The sequence below is a fragment of the Lampetra planeri genome, chromosome 9 (genome assembly GCF_965212315.1).
Source record: "Lampetra planeri chromosome 9, kcLamPlan1.2.h2, whole genome shotgun sequence".
Taxonomy (NCBI): Eukaryota; Metazoa; Chordata; class Hyperoartia; order Petromyzontiformes; family Petromyzontidae; genus Lampetra; species Lampetra planeri.
The window spans coordinates 8,098,593-8,120,946 of NC_136115.1; the positions used below are offsets into that span (position 1 = coordinate 8,098,593).

The window sequence follows — 22,354 nt, forward strand, 5'->3', positions numbered from 1 at the left end:
GCCCGCCACCATTATTTTATTATTCACCACTTCCGTCCGCGCCTCTTTCCCGCACTGCGCACTTGTCTCACAGTTTTGGTGAGCCCACAAGCTAACCCCTAGCCACAATGAGTAAAAAACAAACGTCACTGGAGAGCTTCTTTGAAAAGTGGGGAAGACCCAATGATGAACCCCCTCCCCCCCCCACCGGTCCGTGGAAAAAATTGTCTTCCACGAAACCGGTCCCTGGTGCCAAAAAGGTTGGGGACCGCTAGATGAATTCCAAGAGGACGGTGCATGTCCGTCTAGAACTGTTAAAGCGTAACCTACAGAATCTTCATATGCCATTGAGGGCATTTCATTGTGAAATCGACACGTGTACAAAAACTAAACATACTGAAAGCATGATTCATGCAGTCACGAAAGCTTCAAATCAGTGCTGAAAGCAACGTACAGTATTGTACTTCTAAAGCATCACAAGGAAAAAAACATATAGCCGTGAAAATATTTTGAAATTTAAAGAGGAAATTCTGTTCTCTATAAAGTCTAAGTTTATATGGCTTAGGACCACTTTACTGAAGTTTAAAGTAGAGAATTACTGCATAGTAATACGTCACAGTAGCTCAGTCCAATGCTATTTTAAGCAGTTTTACAATTGTTTAAACGCTACATATAAAGCTACTACTTTGATGTTTGATTGTTAAGTATTAAAAACAAAACAATATGAATGATTAATAGCATTCTTTTCGTATTTCGGTAAAATTACGTAGATAGGTTCAAAGAAAAAAACAAAAAAACGACATCAGCCAGATGACGACAGCTTGCGTTGCGATCGAAACGTAGTTTTTTGTTATTTTTGTTATTTTCTTTTAACCTATCTACGTGACTTTACGGAAAGACCCAAAGAATATGAATTCCTGCAGTCACGAAAGCTTTAAGTCAAGATTTACTTTGCAGTAATAGTTATTGCACTTTCAGTTGAAGCAGATCTTGTCAATTGCCTATACCACACATGGAGAAACAAACTGGAATTGTACTGATGACAACTGGTGTAAAACATCAATAAGGAAAACAAAAATTCAGTGCAAATATTCCCTGCACTGTATAAAAAAATACTTGCTTAAATAAAACCGTATAAATTGGCATTTCATGGAATCAGGTCAAGGACGTTACGTAGCAAGAAATCGTGTGGGCGTAAGTATCATAGTACAATACTGCACTATGTTGTACATCGTATTTAATTTTTCTGTTAGCCGTATAAACATCACTGTATACAATAGGGGCCCTTCAGCACCATCTGGCTGGACTTTACCCTACTTTAAAACACCATTTGCCCTTTTAGAACTGATTCATTGCGGTGCATAGGCTACAATTTTAAACACAGGGCAGTCAAATACTGTAATGCTCATAATGTATGTCAGCAGAACATCACCCATTACTTTGATGTGCATGATAATGTTTTCGTAAGATTGTCTATACACTGCTAAGATATAATAGTAATTTGTTGATCATAAATACACAGTAATGAACTATAACGACAAGCGAACACTGGGGTGTTGATAATCATCAAAGGGTGGTACAACATAACTCCTCTTATCTGCGGTAATGTGAGTAACGAACATCCTATTATCCACGATATTATCCGCCAATTTACTCCGCTTATTCGGAAAAGAAATTGGATAGCAAGAGTTTTCACAGACCCTTTAGCTCCTGTGGACAACAGAAACAGATTAATAGGCTCTGGGATAATACGAATTTTGCTATACTGTCCAACTATTTGGTTACATTCAAACGAAACAAAGCTACATTATTGCATGAATAAAGCTAACAGGGGGCACACAACTATGAGAACACCATGGGTCAAGATGCCAATCACCACGCTCACCACCCCCCACGTCGCTGCGGCGGCGACACCGCCCCACCAAAATTTGAAGCCACATTTTGCCTGCCCTGGTCTCTCAACATCACTGGGGACAGAGGCATGCGCATAACTTTAAATGCTTCACATTAGCATACGGTATTTTGCATTACATTCCACTGATTCACGTGGATTGAATTTTAAGTATTTCTCTGGTGGGTTCGTGCGGTGGAGTATTAAGTCTCGCAAGCAGTGATGACTGCTTCAACTATTTTTTTCAACTTAATCAACCACAGTTTACTACCCACTACGTTGTCTGCGTACATTCTTGTTTTTCCTTGTCAACAGTTTACTTTTAGGTGACATGATGATCATTTTTCGATTCATATTCTTGTTTTTTTTTGTAAAGTCACGTAGAACGGAAATAATAAAATGATAAAAAATAAAACTATAAAATTCTCACGACGTTTAGATTGCAACACAAGCAATCATCAGGTGTGAAAACCTGCGGTCATCAGGTGTGAAAACCTGTGGTTTGATTGCTTGTGTTGCAATCGAAACGTCGTGAGAATTTAATAGTTTTATTTTTATTATTGTATTATTTCCCTTCTACGTGACTTTACCGAAATAACCAATAATATGATGATCGTTGTGTAATTAATACATTGAACTATAATTAATCCCTTGAGAGACACGTGATCATCAGCCCTAAACTACTTGGTTAACGAGAGAACATGTTGACACTTGGCCTTATATTGTTAAGTCTGATTCATGATGTTAAATTGCTTTTAATAAAATTACGTTATCCCAGTTTGAGCCGATACAACACAATAGAATGATCACTATATTGTATGCTGCATGTGACATTTATACTGTGCTGTATATTTGATTTTCTGTCATTTCAATTATTTTGTTGAACACTTCCATTGTCATTTAACTTTATTGGTTTTTCGACCATTGAGATGGTCTAATGCACGGTGCTGTTGTATTGCTCTAATAAACTAATGTACTGTACAGTAATGCACATGCCACCGTTAAATATTGCAAATCAGCTCTAAAGTAAACAGATGTGATATATGTCGTTCACGAATAAAAACGTGTTCATCAGGCAACAGAATTTATTGTACAGTAGTAAATGGGAGATACACAGGCCACCACGTGGGCATACTAATGTAACCGTCTATGGTGCCAAATCAGGATGTTTGCTGCAGGGCATAAATTGATGCAGTTTTAAACTGAGTGAAGACACAAACATGACCTGTAGGATGCCAGCTGATGAGGCCAGCTATACTTCACCTGTTTTCCAGCGACATACATTGCTCAGCTACCATATTTCCCAAGTGACTAATAGGCCACCTCAGCCTACCTGCAAGATTGTGCTTGTTTAGCAGCTGGGTTGGAGCAGCCTGTGACCAGTCTCACAAATTACTATAATAGGTCACTCACAGTAAATCGCATTAGTTTGGTAAAATCAACAAATCTATATACCGTACTGTAGTTATCTTGGGGAGTTGTCTGAAGGTTACTTAATATTGGCTTTTTAAACAGTGTCCTAACCACACCTAATTAAATTCTACTGCTGATAATGAACATTCTGGATTAACTTTTGTAAGGTGCTGCATTTTCAAACGACAGTATATTGTACTGAGTTCTCCCTCCAACCTTTGCCTCTGACAAATTTTGACCATATACAGTGCAGTAAAGTAATACAACAATAACTATTGTAATAAAACAATAATTCTTGTCTATTATTTGCGAAAGCCAATGTTTTTGTAAAGCTCCTTTTATCAGCGGCTATATTACGATTGTCCTTAACTATAAATATTTTCGCATAACGAATAAGTGAAGTAAATTCATGGATAACCACGCAGATCTCTGATATTGCCGCCCTAAAGTATCATTGATATCTCCTTTACCTACATTTATGAAATCAGGTATGCGATACCTTACTTTAATACGAATTGGTTTGCATAATCACCCATGTTTTATTCATTTAAAAGATGTACATGCAGTGGCAAACTTTATGTAAGGTGAAGTAGGTGCTGCCTATTGAAAACTGCACTCTTAATTGTCAAGATAATTTACTATAGTATTTTTCAGTAGAGTATTGGTGAATGAAGTACTTTGTTACATTCTGTATTTCTCATGTTTTTTTATTATTAAACTTTACACTTTTGGCTTAAGCAACTTTCCAAAAGTAAAACAAATAATAACTCTAAATCAATTTGATGTTTCTTTATATTGAAACGTTATGTAAAAGCATTCAAAAATATATCCACACATAAGACGGATTAAAAACCTCTTATTATTCAGTATCACTGCTTTATTACTATACGTGATTAGTCATAATTGTATTGAGGATATATAAGTACAGTGCACAGGTTCCTGGCCTGTTTGCAGAATCTGAGAGTTGTTATATTGACTGGGGACTTTCATCCGATTTGCTCCCACATGCATAACTATCATTAAATTATTGGCTATATTTTTCAGTGCAGCAATACAGTATATTAAAAAGGTTTTGAAACTCAAAACGGGTGTTTTTTTGTACTAGCCGAATACAGTAGATGACTACTGCATTTGTAGTATTGCCATTGCTTTCGTACGAGTCAGCTGGATGCCTTCTGCTTAATACTTAACCATGCAATCGGAAGTGTGGCAGTTCAAATGCCAGTAAGCTTCAACTCAGCATTTCATTTCACGAGGGTGCATACAATAAAGATCGAAGTCAACCGTGTGCATCCCGTGGAGAGGAGCTCACACCAAGCGAATGTGAAATGTTTTACCAGTGGCCCAGGACCAGAAAATTGAAGTTCAAGAGTTGAACTTTCAGTTCCTGAAAGCTGAGTTCATTAATAAACTCTCAGCACATTGATGGTAAAAAACGCCAGACATCATGCAGAGCTACGCGCAGTACAATCTGAAAACACTATACAATACACTAAACACTACTATAGACGACTATAAACTACACTATACACTAATATACACTAAACTATGCACTACTATAAACTACACTATACACTACTATACACGAAACTATGCACTACTATAAACTACACTATACACTACTATACACTAAACTATGCACTACTATAAACTACACTATACACTAATATACACTAAACTATGCACTACTATAAACTACACTATACACTACTATACACTAAACTATGCACTACTATAAACTACACTATACACTAATATACACTAAACTAAGCACTACTATAAACTACACTATACACTACTATACACTAAACTATGCACTACTATAAACTACACTATACACTACTATAAACTACACTATACACTACTATAAACTACACTATACACTACTATAAACTACACTATACACTACTATAAACTACACTATACACTACTATAAACTACACTATACACTACTATAAACTACACTATACACTACTATAAACTACACTATACACTCCACTATACACTACTCACACTAAACTATACACTGCACTATTATACACTACCATACATGACACTATACACTACTATACACAATTATACACTACACTATACACGACTATAAACTACACTATACACTACTATAAACTACAATACACTGTACATTACTACACACTACACTATAAACTACAATACACTACACTATAAACTACAATACACTACACTATAAACTACAATACACTACACTATAAACTACAATACATTACTATACACTCCACTATTATACACTACACTATAAACTACAATACACTACTATACACTCCACTATTATACAATACACTACACTCTACACTCCTATACACTACACTATACACTCCTATACACTACACTATACACTCCTATACACTACACTATACACTACTATATACTACACTATACACTACTATACACTACTATACACTACACTATACACTACTATACACTCCACTATTATACACTATACACTACACTATACACTACACTATACACTACTAGACACTACTAGAAACTACTATACACTCCACTATTATACACTATACACTACACTATCCACTCCTATACACTACACTATACACTACTATACATTCCACTATTATACACTATACACTCCTATACACTACACTATACACTACTATACACGGACTCGAGCTCGTCCAGGGGGAATTCCCAGGCGTTCCCCGGCCAGCCGAGCGACATCGTCCCGCCAGCAGCAGCAGCTCGTGGCCTGGGCCGGGCCCGGGGTCTTCTCCCCGAGTTCCAGGGGGAAGTCTTCCGGTGGGGGGGGGGGGTCCCTGACGATTTCGAATAATTATCACTGACCGGATACGAATCGATTAATCGATTTTCGAAACCGGATACGAATCGATTAGTGGGCCCGCCCCCCACCCCTTCAGCGGGCCCCGCCCCCGGATGAGCGCGACGGCCGCGCAGAACAAAGCGGTGGCAGCAGCAGCCCCAAGCCACCCCAACCAAAAGCGAACCCCTTTTATGTTTACCCGGCGCTTCGTTTCGTTTTAAACACAAAACAAGGAAAGATAAACGACGGTGCGATTCATGGAGCGAGGAGCGTCCTCGCTGGCCGCCTACGTTGTTTTTGTTGTTGTTGCTGCTGCTGCTCCTGCTCCGAGTACGGCGCGATTATATTTTTTGTAACAAGAGGCTACGGAGAGGCGGACACTGTAATTGTTTATTCGTGTTTCGCTCCGTTGTATTATAGTGAGGCCTTTTTTTAAAGAGCTGTTTCGTTAGTATTACTTGAATTTATCGTAGTTTATTTTTTTGTTCAACGTTTACTTAATCGTCTTTTTTTTGTTCCACCACGAAGTGTTTCTCCGCTGGGACAGGGCGCGCTGTTTACCGCGCACAACGGGGACTGCTCGGGCCAAAGCCGGCGATGAGACTAGGCGAGACCGAGGCTTTGTTCGTATACCGACAAACCAGCTAGGCCGCACCGTCCGCGCTTGTTCGCTAAACACTGACATAATACATAGGCAGAAAACTTCGCACGTCTCTACACAAACATTGAATCCAGTCGGAGCAAGGAAACGTAGCGGACAAAGTCTCCGCTGCCCTCTGTTAGAGCAGCAGTAAGTGTGCAGTATAATGCCTCGGCAGGCGAGCCATGGGGGCCAGTATTACTACAGAGCGTACCGGGGCCCCGAGGTGAGCTGCTGGACCAAGTACTTCTTGTTCGGCTTCAACATCATCTTCTGGGTACGTGCCATGTTGGTAATTTGTGTCTTTTTTCTCTCTCCAATCGGTGCTCCCGAGGCTTTGACCATCGTGCGTTGAGTGGTGTGAATGGTGTCTGTGCGCCGAGGCCATCGTGAATGTTGATGGTTGGGCCATAATCACCGTGTTATTCAACATCGTCTCAATTGTCGGCCGCGGTCAATCCACTGCTAAACGAAGGGCTTCTTATGCCGCCCGATCTCTACGCGTTGAGATTCCAACCAGAACTGGCACAAGAGCTGATCCCATCGCTCCATCTCCTCGGTGACACGTCCATGCCTTTGCCTGCTACTCAGTCGTTCTTGACCACAGTCCAACATCGTTTCCAAGTCTCCCCACCTACTTAACAGTTTTAATAATGTATTTAGCCTAAGTCTCTACTAATCCGCATGTTCCTCTTTTTTGTCTCTGAATGCAATTAGCTCTTTTCAGTCACAGCAGATAGACCACTTTTAGGGTGAAATGAGGTGTACATTTATAACTTTGTAGGTGTACATTTATAACTTTATACACAGATTCAATATATTGTTATCCCCATACACTCAAGCAACTATGTATGCTACGGTATCGTTTATACTTCCTGCCACGTGCTCGGCATGTGCATAGTGTACAATACGTTACTGTATACGTGTACAGTATATGTTTAAGGCTGTAACAGTGCATGTGCAACAAGCTATGTAGTACATACTGTGTACAAGTATTACATATGCCCATATTGTAGTGTATACTATTGTCTGTACTGTTTGTGAACAGCCCGCTTCATACTTGGCCTACGTGTCAAACTATGCCGTAATTAGTTTATTTTGTTTATGTGCTTCATGTAAACTGTGTCCGACGTGTTTAAATGTTTGTATAGGCTGCTACAAATACTAGCACGTCGGTGTTTGCGTGAGACTTATTCGGCGTTAGATTGTTGACCATGTGCGCGCAAACGGTCCTATCTGTCTGCTGTATGGTATTGAGGACTCTACATTGATTCTGCACATTCACTTGGAAATACACTGTTCTGCTTTTATTTCACGGTGGGGGGTTAACCATGAAGGGGGGGTTATCGCCACTGTTTTAAGGCATTCAATGTGATGGAATCATAAGTGAACTTAAAGCTTTCGTGACGGCAGGAATTCATATTCTTTGGGTCTTTCCGTAAAGTCACGTAGATAGGTTCAAAAAAACTACGACGTTTCGATCGCCATCACCTGATGTAAATTTTTTAACCTATCTATGTGACTTTACCGAAAGACTCAAAGAAGATAATGGAGTCTTTATTAAATCCGCTGCTGTTTGAAGGCCTCTCTACACCGTGTCGATCATGGAAAGTTTTGACCACACTTAACGCTTCCCGGTGCATAACATTTTGTTTTAAATCTGTAACTGGTAACAGAATACTTATACACGGTGGACACACATGTTCGTATCATTCACAGCAACGTGCTAGAAGCAGTTCGTTTTGTGTATCGCTGCATAGAACAATCCGACTACAAACAACCCCATGTATTAGAAACGCTCTTACGTAATTGGTGCATCGTTTTCAATGCCATAATCAAGAACGAAATCATGGGGGGGGAGGGATAAATGGTATGCATTAACATGTATAATTTGCAGAAGATGTTAGGCAATGGGGTACGGGTTAACCGTGTTCAACCTGAAAGTTTACGCACTGTAATAATACACGTTTTGTTATTTGGAGCAACAAACGTGATGTCATGCTAAAATTTCCGTACAGTATTGATTTAATGTTTTTGGTTTTCCTCTGACCGTAAAGCATGCGTGGTAGATTTTCATAAATATTTAATGCATTTTAAAACGTAGACCATTTAAAAGACGAATAAGTGGACCTGCAAACATGTATATAGTACTGCTCGCTAGAATTGTACTGTAAATGCATCAGTGGTTTGCCCGTGATAATTGGTCTTCAAACGCTGAAGTCTTGTTTGGGCTCTTGCCTTCAACAAAACTTAGTACAGTATTAGTTTACCACTGTTTAAAAAGCGTATTGTTAAACCAACATACAATGACGAAAAGGGTGGGTGGGGAAGCTTTAGTTGGGAGAGTAATTTAGAATAGTGACACTGTTTTAACGAAGGATGCTGCTCACACAATGGTTGTGGTTCGCTGACAACGAACACTCGTCCGTAAAATGTGTTGAAACACGTCAAAGGTGGTTAAAGACCTCTGACATGAAAACTGCAGATACATCTTAATTGTGGGTGGTTAAACATAGTTTCCCAACCTGCTGAAACCCTTACGACTAGCATTGATCAGTGCCAATTGTACCTTCAAATAGATCGACCTACTGACGGTGTTAGCATGAGCTACCATTTGCGTTGTTGCCATATCCACGGACTTTCATGAATGTTACTGAGCTCTGCCCCCTTTTTGTGATGTCAATGTCGGAGGTGGGGGAGGCGCCTTTTGTGAACATTGAGACCGATCAGCTGCACATTGAGACTGCTTACCTTTCCTCCCCCTGCCGTCTTGGGCACACATGAGCACAGCAGGGGAGAGGCTGCCTAAAAACTAAACTAAAGCAGTCGAACCCCAGGGGAAACAAAGGAAACAGCATGCATCAATGACTAGTGTTTTTTTTTGCTACACTGTTTACTGTTATACAGACTATTGTTTAGATAAAAAAGAATAATGGAATGCTTTTGTATGCCCCACACAATTGGAGTGTTCACATTCGGCCTTTTTATTGCAACCGTATTCATGGGAATATTTATAAGTTTTTCATTCTGTTATATCGTGATTTTTCTAAAACGCATTTCTAGAAATGTACATGTACAGATTGGCAGGTGATGTGTTCATGAGCATCATGTCCCTCCAACCAATTATGGCAGGCCTGAAGATGGATTCTAAAAGTGATACCTGAATACAGAGGTACATGCCCAAACGTCGAGGCCAGTGGTTCTCAACCTTTGTGGATTGGTGGTCCCTCCAGTGCCCCTCACCTTCCCAGCCCCTGTGCTCCCTACGTTAACTAAGACCACAATAAAACGAGAGATTGCATGGCAATGCCTATATTCCACGCGATATTTAATAGGGCATTTCTTTCGTGTTGTGTATTCGTGTTTAGTCTTTGCACCGTCATTCCTTGTGTACATTAAAAAAAAAACAATTCCTGCATGGTAATCATGCTGCAGTTTGAACCCCCATGAAACGCTTTTGCGCATCTGACGTGTGGGGGTCATGGCCTACAGGTTGAGAACCATTGCTCAAGGCTAACCACCATTTGTTATGGAATGTCCTAAGTGCACAAGCTACTGTGATCTGTTTCTACAGGCTTATATTAAACAAATGTGGGGCACCCAGCTGAACAGAGTGCACTATATCTCATTACAATGTCCATATGACAGTGTTTTGAAGCAGGGTTTCTCTTTTGAATCGTTTATGCCGCAATTTCGGATGATTAAGTTCCGGAGCGCAGATGCACATACAAATGAATGAGTCCAGCTTCCAAGAACTGCTATGTTTTTACTTGCAGAACCTTTTCCCGATATTCTATAAACCAATTGCTGTCCACACCTGTGAGATTTCTTTTTGCTTCGAAAGTAGCAGCTTTCTTTTCCAACAGAGGTCATCGGCTATTAGTTATGGTTGAGTGCCAGACCTTAGTCTACCGGTACTGGCAGAGCTCGCTGAACCGCGCGGGGCTTACGTTCCTTGAAAATGCTGTGTTGGGCAAAAGTTTGTTTGAAAATGTATGAAAATTCGACATGATTTCTGCCCATGTAATTGTACTAAAGGAGAGTGACTCACTCTACATTTCTCGTGTGTGTGTACACGCTTTAGTTAAACATTTTTCTTAAACATAAAACCCTCAAATCTATTACTCTTCCCACACCGCCGCGCTCCCCTTTAACACGAAATTGCCAGCCCCAATGCTCGCCCCTAACAGTAATTTGAACGTTAATCATTCGCCATCCATATGACTCACGCCTTCAGTGACTGGACGGCAAGATGCTTGTGACAATGTGAACGTGCCGTTGTGCGTGTTGAGTAACACATCACAAAAAAAACATACACACAAAACCATATATGGTAAATAAAAATCCTTCTGACTACATTCATTAACACCCTCCAACATCACAGCACTCTCAAGGCACTACTTTTCGATGCGGAGATGAAAATCTCAGCAGCATCAAAGCACGTATAGCTGAAACATCGCCGAATCACACGTTCGATAAAGCCGCGTTGGGCAAGGTTTTTCTGTCCTTCAAACGTGTTATGCTTGCTGCCTGTGGGTTCATATTAATATGTGCTGGTTATAGACAAACCAAGGCACTTGTATAGGACAACTTGGAGGTGATTTGTGCAGTTGTATCATTAGTCAGATGCAGTAGTCAGGGTGGCGTAGTTGTAACACGCATGCTTCACATTAACCCGTTCCATACATGTACGTCATTAGCTTTTCTTACGATTCCGTTCCAATAACGTACGTGTACATCATCAAAACGAAACCGGGGCTTCCACAAGGCGATGTGGGAGGGTGTGTGGCACATTTTGGCGCCAGCTATCAGTGTGGTCATGTCGCTACAGTGCTCTACGGTGAGTACAGTGTCTTTAAAAACAATGTTGCTGTGCCTCTAAATACAATTAATGTCGAGCCGCTTGGACTTTTGAGATTCGGAGGTGAACGGGACCCACCCTGCAACTTGCAGACATCTCAGAACAGGAAAGTGTTAAGAAGGTCTTGGTTTGATTCCTGATTTGGGTACCTTTCTGTGTAGAGTTTGTATGTTCTGCGCGGGTTTTATCCAGGTTCTCCAGTTTCCTTGCATAGTGTAAAAAAATCCCATACAATGTAAGTGGTATTGATCTAATTTGTGCTAAAAAATGACCTGAAAATCGCTCGAATAGGATTACACGTAGCAACATCGCCCCCTCTGAAAACTTGGCAGGACACTGCTGAACGCACCTTGAGAGTCAGTGAGGCTTTCCTGGGTAAAAGAAAACCGCGCAAAGATGCATTTGCAATCCTGACAATACTCTTTGGTTCTTTCAGTAAAGTCACGTAGGTAGAAAAATAAATTAAAACAAAAAATAATATATCGCGATGTTGCGATCACAACACAAGTGGTAAAAATGTAATCCAGCAGTGGAACTGCTGAACCAGCGAGTTCCACTGCTGGATTATATTTTTTCCGCCTGAGGACAACCGCTTGTGTTGCGATCGAAACGTCGTGATATATTGTTTTATTTTATTTTTCTACCTACGTGACTTTATCGAAAGAACCAAAGAGTATGGATTCCTGCAGTCACGAAAGCTTCAAATCAATCCTGACAATGTTCTCTGAGAAATGTTAACAAAATTGTAGTGGCCCCTGTGTTGTATTGTATATCTATGCAAGCATTGCATAATAAGCTACAGATCCTTTAGACAAATACACAATTGGCAATAAGAGAGGTTTGCAAATCCCAATGATTAATGTAACAATACATGCAACTGTACCATTTTTATCCATTTAATAAACACAAGCCCACCTGTTCTAGTTCCATTTACTTGAACTTGCCAGCATGGCATAGAGCCGAAAAAGTGTCACACAATCCCTTAATGCACAAGGGACACCACCCTCAAGGGGAATGAATGCAGCTTGCGAACAAACATGGCAAAACAAACTGCTTCCAAAGCCCTACCAGATGCTGTCAGAGAGAGAGAGTATTGAAAGCTGCAAGTGGCCGTCAGGCAAGGGAGCCAAATATCTTGATGAAATCCTCAAATGTCAAAGAACACACATCAGCTTTTGGACCTGTCTAATTTTCACAGTTAAATTGAAAAATACTGGGTTTTAAAACAGACTTAATGGGTCCGCTCCTAATCCCTTGGACAACTCATTGTGAATATAATTTGGAGAACAAAAACCAACTTTTCAACATTTATAGAAAAAAAGTCGGTTATTTCTTGCACAAATGATCATTGGGGCTCATGTCCTGTTTACATCATTGAGCTATTGCTGGAAATGCTATATTTCTATGGCAGTAGCGAGTCGTCTAAAGAAGAGCCACTTCACTTTCCCATAAGTAGTACTAATTGTATCAAACCCAGAAGCTTAGTTAACCCTGAACAAGGTACTGATCTCGAAACATTCCTATTGCAAGCTGTTCACTACTGCTAAGCGGCTCCCTGTAATATTCGCTGAATACCACTGGCAGTTGTACGTGATGTTGTGATATTTATGGTCAAGAGTACAATTTTCACACGTTTGTTCTTTATTTAACATTTCTGCTCAGTCCAGGAAATATATCTTTCTATGTATGGAGATTATCATTTTTTATATTACGCAACCCATATGATCCATACACTATGCTACATAACGTCCCACGCAGATCGTTACTATCACTTTCAAGTTCAGAAGATGTTTAGTAAAAAGAAAATGCATGCTACTTATCAGCACAATTAGCATTGATTACAACATACACAAGTGCCTTTTATGGACTGGCTTGCCAGCTTGTGTTCTGTTTCCCTTGTATTGATAGTTTCCATAGATCCATTGTCCAGTAGTTCAATGAGTGTTTGTAGTTGACATTCTGGTTAAAAATAAAATACAATTGTGCCTCTATCTAGATACATACAAAATGTCATTGATTAATTTGGCCCATTAGATTCGTACTTTGTGAGTCAGCCAATGGAGCCCATGCAGTCTGGTTGTGAGACAAATGTGTAATATGCAACGCTGGCTAACTGTCTGGCTTTAATAACAGCAAAACCTATCTTAATAAGGTCACATCCATAGGACGCTAATGTTGCTAGTTATGCTGATTTTTTTTTTTGCATGTAGCAATAATAACTGTTAATGGAACTGAAGTTAGATGGTTAGATGTACCTTGTATTTTCAACAAATTAATGTTGACAAATTATAACATTGTTGTTTCTAAATTTTTCTCAATTATGGCAATTGTACAGCATGTTCACGTGGTAGATGCGTTCCTGAAAAGCGCCACGTTAAGCGAAAAACGCATGCAGCGAAAAAATGTCCCCATAAATAATGTAACGATTAAGTTTGGCGAGATACGATGTACAGTACGCACACGGATAGAGTACGCTGCATTACTTGTATCATTCCCTGTCCTGTATCGTACCGCTCAGCTGCGCAGCTCAAGAAAATAGTTCGTCTTTGACCGCTCATGAACCGAGTTATATCTGCCACGTTCCGTGCTATTATACCAGTGCACGTTAAGCGTTGTGCAAAAAGTGTTCCCTAATGGAAGAACCGAGTTGTATAGCGAAAACGCGTCGTGTGGACACCGCGCGTTAAGCGAGGACTTGCCGTGACACTGAAGTATTGATCTGATGGGGTAACTCGTCGCACTGCATTTTCTTTACAGTACTCGTATGGCATTTCTTGGGTATTTTTGGTTGCGCAGGTGATTGTTGTTGCTAGGTTTTTATTTTACCACATGTACAGCGCTTTGGGCAATGGCATGCAAGCCAGCCTGTGTGCGTACGATCATATGACTTCAAAAGGATAGAAGAAATATAATCTTTACCAAAATTGCTGTTGCAATGTAACCCAAAGGTGTGTGAAGAATGCCTCTTTTTACACTTCTAAACATTGCCTCTTTGTGTTGTTTTTCCTTGACTCGAGCAAGCAAACCAGCCCACTGTTTAAATACAATAAAACCCGAGCTAGCTGAAAGGTCCAGCCAGCTGAAAAACGAATTAAAATCGGTGTGTAAAAACAATCCACTGCTTCTGTGTATGTAGTGCTGTAAATGTCCTCATCTGTGTTATTGTACAGACCAACACGTAACAAGCACTTCCGGGTTGCTATACGCTGTGCACTGTGCTGTTGCACAGTCGTCGTTCCGAGGGTGCGTGCCAGTTTCCCCATCTCTCACCACCACCAACATGCGGTGGTATAGCCATATAATTGAATGTATTACATTTGTACTTTCTTATGGCTTATACACTATCTAACAAGTTAGTGCGCAACTTGTCATACATTGTACTTACCATGACATATTCTCTACTTTATAGTCTGTACATAATTCCATGTATTTATTACTAAATTTTTGCAGGCTATTTACATTTTCGATGTTTATTCATTGGTCGACCTGGTGCAGCTTAATGCGAAATTATCCTCCGTTTGCTTCCTCGCAAACAATTCAAGTGTCTTAGGTGAAGTGGAAGTTTTTATAAAATCCTTGGTCCGAGGTCCAATGTAAGATGCTGTTTTGCCCCAACGTTTGTAGGTGCAGCATTTTTTTTAGGTGCAGGAACTGTTCATTATTACAACATGTACTCAAAGGACATTTCTTCGAACGCGGCTTTATCAGACGCGTGTTTTGGCTATACTCTACACGGTTTGCCTAATGAGGTCTATTTTCCGGAACACGGGGTGATGTTTCGGCTCTGCGTGGTTTGATGCTGCTAAGAGTGGGACGGTATTATGGTGTGAATGAAGGGACTGTGAGAACGGTGTGTTCACCGCGTGTCTGTTTTTCTGCGTATGATATTTTGAACAGGGGTACCGTATGCAACACACAAGGCGCATAACGCCAACGTTCACAAGCTGCCACATGCATCGAGCAGTCCACTCACTCATTGAGGGTTGTTAGTCATACGGACGCCAAGATGGTGAATCGTTAACGTTCAAGTTACCGCGATAGTTTGGTGGGGGGCGAACATCGGGCTGGAAATGCAGTGTTTTGGGGCGTAAGTGCCGCTGGGCGGAAAGAGCAATGGAAATGGGGCTTTTGTGTTGCGGTGAATTTGAGTGTACGCGTGCACACACACACACGCGAGATGGAGAGCGACTCTCCATCCCTTATTTAAAATAACAAGGGAGGAATTCGTGTAGAATTAAACAGGGGGATATAATATCAGACCCCTATATTCCCTATACGGTATACAGTATTTTGACTTAAAGCTTTCGTGACTGCAGGAATTCATATTCTTGGGTCTTTCGGTAAAGTGACGTTATTTTCTTTGAACCTATCTACGTGACTTTACCAAAAGACCCAAGAATATGATATACAGTATTATTTGTCTCACGCAGTGTTGTATAACACTGTTTTATCCAGGAAAGTAACCCCCGAGTTCGCTGAGGTTTTCCTGAATTCACTGCGGTTGTGGTATCACGTAAAGCACATAGGATCACTACACTTATGTTGGGTGTTTATAGATCAAACCTCTCGGTACCAATGTGACGTGTAACTTACCTTTTTGAGGAAAGCATAGGCTGTTTTGAAGTTTCGGTAAGTGTTGCTGCATCTTTTTGAAAGTAATCCTCTACCTTTCTAGCAATAGATTGTCATCCACGTGATAGTTTTCATAAAGTCACAGCTACATACAGTCATACTCCCCAGTAAGATTTTTTTCATGTCTATATTTTCACTTAAAACTTTCGTGACTGCAGGAATTAATATTCTTCGGTTCCTTCAGTAAAGTCACATAGATATAAAAATAATGAAAATAAAGTGAACAAAAAAATATTAAAAACTAAAAACCACTAATGTAGACTGTAGGCTGGTTCTTAATCGGAGTGAGTCTACTGGCAGTCTATAATGTAGACTGTAGCCTGATTATTAAGTTTGGTGAGTGTACTGGCAGTCGATAATATGTAGACTTATTCTGGGTTCTTTCGGTAATAATGCTTATGGCATATGAGACCAATAGTTGGTTCACGTGGACTTAATTTATGCTTATATTTGTGTTTGCGTCCGTGTGTTCTCTCGTATGAATTTGGTACCTCCACAACCCTGACTGAACCCTGAAACACTTTATCAACAATTTGTTAAACAGTAACTTGTGAGAAATGGTTTTGCATGCATGGATGTTTGTAAACATTTTCGATTTTAACATCCCCATTGAAGTCGTATAACGATGAATTGTCTTCCAACTTGTTGCCACTGGTGAATCACAAATGATTAATACTTGACCACACGGCATGACTTTGATGCTCAAGATCTAGCCCAGCAGAGTATAGACCGCTCTTCACTTAGCATGCGTCATACGCTGTGTACATAGCCATTGCAGACACTCCAGTGATTGTAACATGCATATCTGTTGGCTCATAGTTGGGGATTTCCAGTGCTGAGTTGCTTAAGCGTATCGTTATCAATGTGAAACACATTGTTTATCTTGTCATTCGTACAGACGGCATTGTGTTTGGGTGGTTAGATAGTGGATTGCTATATTTCACTTGTTTAACTTTGGCAGCATGTTTTTAAAACAGGAGTTTTCCAGGCTGACATTTTTTTGGGTGTGGTTAGTTTATTCAAGTCACCATATAATTTAAATATTTCTACCGGAAGACAAAACGCACCAAGATGGCTATGGAATGTGTTAATAATAAACAATATATTCTTGAAATCATCCATTTATGAATGACTTATTATTTTGTCTTTTGCTTCGACTTTGGTGGGAAAAACAGGACCTAACACGGATGAAACAATACCAATGGGATGGTACAAACGAGACAATAGAGACAGAAAATTACAGTCCAAGGAAGGAAGATGACAATACAAACTAGACACGACAGACGTTACAAATGACACATAGTCCATACAGTGCAAAATGAGGTGGTACACGTGAGAAAAAAATGCAAACTTGAATCAAACTGTGACCCTGAATCATGTGGTGTAGTTATGATAAATCTTTATCTGCCTCATCATATTTCAGTGTTCAAGACACTGAGCGGGTTATCACAAGTTAGTTAATCTTAACAATTCGCAATTCCCCTTTGGACCATGGGTAAGTGATGCAGAGAGATTTTGATTGCCCACCCCTCTGCTACCTCACTTCCCCAGACCACTACCCACCGGCCTGTCTTTTCTGCACCTTGGCACGAGCTGCAAACAGTTTTAGCCACTAACTAAAAAAAATGCTTCCCCACTTAGAGCCCCTCTTTACAAAGCAACAAACTGTACCATACCTTGTCTTCCTGTGTGATGCTTACTGTTGGTGTCTTTTGTTTCTATCCCCAAGTGTTTTTTTGGAATTTTTTCGATAAAAAAATTGACACGTGCTAAAATATTGAATTAAATGCAGGGTACCTATGTCACCCCAAGCATTTGCTTCAACTTCAGCATGTAAATGTGAGATTGAAAGCACCAGTGTTGACTTTCATACGTTGTTTTACATGCGGAGTTGGGCACGAAATGGGAAGTTGTACCGACTCTTTAATTCTCTCCCATCCTGACAGACCGGAGAAGCGGCGTCGGTTATTGAATTGAAGTGGGTGCGAGGCTGCACTCAGAACTGCACTTGGGACTGACCTGATATAACTAAATGGCATTTCTGTACTCAATACGAGTGCAACATCCGGGTCATGTTTTGTGCATGCTTTGGCTTAACTGCAGACCACATACGGATTGAACTGGTGGTTTAATGTGTTATTTTTTTTGTAAAATATGAATGAAATCCACATGTCTGACCACGCCCTCTGAAAGTGCAGACTGACATTTTGGACTTACTACAGCTTTAATTGCTGGCAGTACAAAGACATTCAAAAGTGCTGGTTTTTTTATTGCGTTCTGCAAAGTGCAGTTCAGCCTACTTTTTTGTATGTTGCACATTTTTTCCCATACAATTTCCAGCGGAGTTGTTAGCGGTTATAAATAATAATAAAAAAATACGAATAAAGGAGGCTGTACAGCAGTAATGTTTGAAGCTGGTTCTTTTATAGCCAAGAAACCTGATATGTCATCTCGGCTTGGTTGACTTGGCTGTGTAACCTTTTCAAAGGAGACGTACCAGTGCTTTCTTGCCAAGTCATGTCCTTGTTTTTGACGTATGGTGTAGATGGAATGTTTATTGGAAAAACAGGATTAAATTCTCCAAATTTGAATTGGTAGTGCTTGTGGAAATGTCGAAGTATAGAAATGTGGTGGCAGGAATGTTGAGTTTAAAACGACACTAAACTTGTGATTATTTAATTAATACGAGGTATCCTTCATGAGAATTGAGAGTAGAAAATAGTATATTTATTTGTATCATAACATTGCAAGATGTAATTTTACGCTCTCAATATGTTTTATAAATATATACATAAATGGAGGAACTATTTGCTGATGACTAAGATTTGCCAATGAGTCCTGTACAAATCAATGAAAACAGACGACAGAAAATAATACAACTTAATAAAGAAGACTGCAAAGTTAGGCTGAAAGTAAATGAGCAAAATGAAAGGTCTTGTGCAAGTTCCATAAACAATTGAAGGGACGAAACTGGAATATAGCAGAGTGTTTGAACTGGATCAACATGATGAATTGAAGAGGCAGACGAGGCAAGGTTGGAATGCTTTTTGGAAAACTCAACTAAGATTATGAAAAGCAGCATACAGTTGTGCCTTACAAAGAAAGTTTTAAGTCAATGTATATTTTCGGCTCTGACACTTGGAGCAGATACAGTACATGGAGAATGGCAAATGAAGGTGCACGAAGAAGCGTGGAGAATTTAATAATGTTTCTTAGGTTTTTTCGGTAAAGTCACGTAGGTAAAACATTAAAATTAATGAAAATAAAATAAAAATCACGACGTTTCGGAGGCAACACAAGTCTCCGTCATCAGGTGTTGCCTCCGAAACGTCGTGATTTTTATTTTATTTTACTTTCATTAATTTTAATGTTTTACCTACGTGACTTTACCGAAAAAACCTAAGAATATGAATCCTTGCAGTCACGAAGGCTTCAAATCTAGAATCTAATTATTACACTGACAGACAAAAATGCTTGTATTGGAGAACAAGAATTTGAGACATTGACCAGTAAGAAACATATGAGAGCTTGGAAAAAAACAAGTCACTCGCAGGAAATGATGGTTGGTGTCTAAAATTAATGATGTAATGCTGAGAACACAGATGATGGTGCGTTGAAATACGCTTATGTGTAGGTGTGGAATAGATTTTCACATCGAGAGGAATGTGAGATGGCAGTGGATTGAGGAGGCATTCAGCTGTGGGTAGTTTTTTTTCAGTAGGAGCCCGGTTTGGAGCACAAACTTCGACGAGGGTGGGGGTATGGAAACTCCGTTGACAGAAGTCTCGAACGCTGTGCACCTGGGTTTAGAGAAGGGGGAGATTGGGCACGCTGCCCCATCGAGTGGGGACCGTGAGCGAGGTGTCTGTATTTTTACATGGGAAGGTGAGGGAAATAATCTTTATTTCTAATGAGTATTAATTTATTCATACGTGCGCTCAGTATTGTCTCCAAAGAAGTTGTACATCGATTTCATTCACAGTATATTTTGTATTGGAACGTGAAATACACTTGCTAATGAAATCGGTTGGACTGAGAAGTGCATATTGCACTTGTGATTTAGAGAGATGGCTTCACACACATTCTGTACTTTAGAGCAAGCTTATTCCCATTCCCTAAAAGATGGTGTGAAATTGAATTTCCACTATAGCTTCGTAAGTGTTTTCTGCAATTGATATTTGGAAGAATGCAGAAATAACCCCATTTATTTGCAAATTGTCCATCGGTGTCGTATGCAGGCAATCTTTGACAATAAAAACAACATTTTGTACAGCCACGAACAGTAGAAATACTCTTATCTGATTTGACGTGTGTCGTTTTAGGCACATATTTTGTGTTGTTGTCTAACTTACTCCTTTTACCCAGCAGCACACAACAGATAGGATGAATTTGCTGCCACTTCTGGGTTACGCTAATCATGCAAAAGCTCAGATAATTATTGGAAGAATTATATTTTTCCTGGATTACACCTCTGGATCATTCTAAGTGGGGTTATATCCAAAAAGTTGATGATTTATTGCCAACATCTGGGTCGGTCTCTCTTCTTATCTGGATGAAAGCTTGGATCAATTGTTGCCATGCCAATGACTTCCTGGAGACGTGTATACATGGATTAGCTGCATCATCACGACCTTTACTGTTATGGCCATCACTACCATCAATAGCATCATCATCATGACAAATAAAATCGCTGTGAGAGCAGAACACAGCCGGAGTTGTCCCAACGCAGTGCTCGTCATCGGGACAGTGAATTGGCCACAATCCATAATAATCATCATCATCTGTACAGTGTAATATATTTTTTTATTTTTTATAATTTCTTTGGTATTTATGGGGGTGATCTGCACGGACTCGAGTGCTCGATTGTTTCAGAAGAGTCAACTCAGTTGGCCCAAACGTTTGTAAATCAATTCGTACAACTATTTTGGTTTTAATTATTTTGTCTATGTGAAGTATTGGAAAATGACGGCAGGAAACTCCTTGACGGGAACACACTTCTTTTATTAAATCTTGACTTGTAACAATACAACGCGTGGCCTCTCTTCTTCACACCGCACTTCTCTTGACTCTGGATTCTGTGCTGCCGGCTCTCTGTGCCTCGTGTAGACTCCGCGCCTCGGCTACACTCCTCTCTCGCCTCGTGTAGACTCTGCGCCTCTGCTACACTCTCCACTCGCCTCGTGTAGACCTCGCACCTCTCTCGCTGGCTACACCGTATGCATACTCGGCTCGTGCAGACCTTCCTCTCTCGCTGGCTACACCGTATGCATACTCGGCTCGTGCAGACCGTTCTCTCTCGCTGGCTACACCGTATGCATACTCGGCTCGTGCAGACCGTTCTCTCTCGCTGGCTACACCGTATGCATACTCGGCTCGTGCAGACCGTTCTCTTTCGCTGGCTACACACTATACATTACTCAGCTCGTGTAGACCGTTCTATCTCGCTGGCTACACACTATACATTACTCAGCTCGTGTAGACCGTTCTATCTCGCTGGCTACACACTATACATTACTCAGCTCGTGTAGACCGTTCTATCTCGCTGGCTACACACTATACATTACTCAGCTCGTGTAGACCGTTCTATCTCGCTGGCTACACACTATACATCACTCAGCTTCTACTCTCCATTACTCTCCTCTCCGGGCTCTATCTCTGCACCTTCCTCTTCATTCTTAGATGGTTCCACTTCTGCCCCTTGCTCCTCTGTGCATCACCTTATATACCCCTTCTTCCCGGGAGACGGAGCGGATGCGGACCTCAACGTCGGCACCGCTCCTCCGTTACCCAATCCCCACGCGCTATCCCCACGATCCGGTTCCGCTCAGCGCGTGTTTCCACTCTCCGACCAATCACACCGCGCTGCTACCCGATCACTCCCTCTGGGCGCGTCACCGGCACACAGCCAATCAGCAGCACTACCCCCACCCGCGCACTGACGCCTGCTCCTCCCCGTCAGCGCGCGTCACCACACACACACCCGTACATACGCGCTGGCACACGACATATACACCCAGCGCGTATCACCACTACATCACCCCCTCCCACATAGCTCGCAGCCGGCCCGGCTGCTAACAACAACCAACCACGACGATAAAATGACAACCAACAAAAAAAAACCCC

At 40.7% G+C, this 22,354-nt stretch overlaps 1 protein-coding gene across 1 annotated transcript in view; it reads left to right on the plus strand.

Annotated features, from left to right (window-relative positions):
* The first annotated feature begins 6,206 nt into the window (after positions 1-6,206).
* LOC144720655 (tetraspanin-5-like) overlaps positions 6,207-22,354 on the plus strand; it is a 31,963-nt gene continuing 15,815 nt past the window's right edge. Inside the window, exon 1 of the mRNA XM_078597574.1 lies at positions 6,207-7,015. Coding sequence (XP_078453700.1) covers positions 6,905-7,015 — 111 coding nt within the window. The 5' untranslated portion in view covers positions 6,207-6,904. The remainder of the gene's footprint in view (positions 7,016-22,354) is intronic.